The sequence below is a fragment of the Hyalella azteca genome, unplaced genomic scaffold, assembly GCF_000764305.2.
Source record: "Hyalella azteca isolate HAZT.00-mixed unplaced genomic scaffold, Hazt_2.0.2 contig15624, whole genome shotgun sequence".
Lineage (NCBI taxonomy): Eukaryota > Metazoa > Arthropoda > Malacostraca > Amphipoda > Hyalellidae > Hyalella > Hyalella azteca.
In genome coordinates this window covers 542,606-543,137 of record NW_025945467.1, presented here as the reverse complement: position 1 = coordinate 543,137, position 532 = coordinate 542,606, and the positions used below count along the sequence as shown (strand labels likewise).

Here is a 532-nt window from a genome sequence, read left to right as displayed (position 1 = left end):
TAATGTACGTGAACGTAATGTACGTAATGTTAATTAATGCACGTACTGCGCAGGCTGGCCGGGCGCTGAGTCGCTCTCCGCTCTTCTTATCACATCGATCTTTTATCCCAAGGATTTATAGATCCTATAGCTTTGCTGTAAGATCTTTCTTATATCTTTATTAAACTTAATAAACTTACATAAGTTTATTGTTCGTGAAAGTAATGTGCGTGAACGTAGTGTACGTAATGTTAATTAATGTATGTATTATGCAGGCTGGTCGGGCGCTGAGTTTCCTGACGCCGCTGCTGGCGCTGGTTGCCGCCCACCAGTGCCACCACTCCCTCGCCCACGCCGCCCTCAACGCCGCCCACAACCGCCGCCACGTCCAGCTCCTCAAACAGGTCTATTGCCGTCCCTTACTGTCCCTTACTGTCCCCTGCACCGTCCCTTCACCGTCCCTGCACCGTCCCTGCACCGTCCCTTGCCGTCCCTGCACTGTCTCTTACCGTCCCTTAACCGTCCCTGCACCGTCCCTGCACCGTCCCTGCAC

General features: G+C 52.4%; 1 protein-coding gene across 1 annotated transcript in view; it reads left to right on the top strand.

Moving 5' to 3' along the window:
- Positions 1 to 254: 254 nt before the first annotated feature.
- The window catches only part of LOC108683013, a gene marked incomplete at its 5' end in the record, with an annotated part of 3,623 nt that continues 3,345 nt past the window's right edge, over positions 255 to 532 (top strand). Inside the window, one exon of the mRNA XM_018172288.1 lies at positions 255 to 383. Coding sequence (XP_018027777.1) covers positions 255 to 383 — 129 coding nt within the window. The remainder of the gene's footprint in view (positions 384 to 532) is intronic.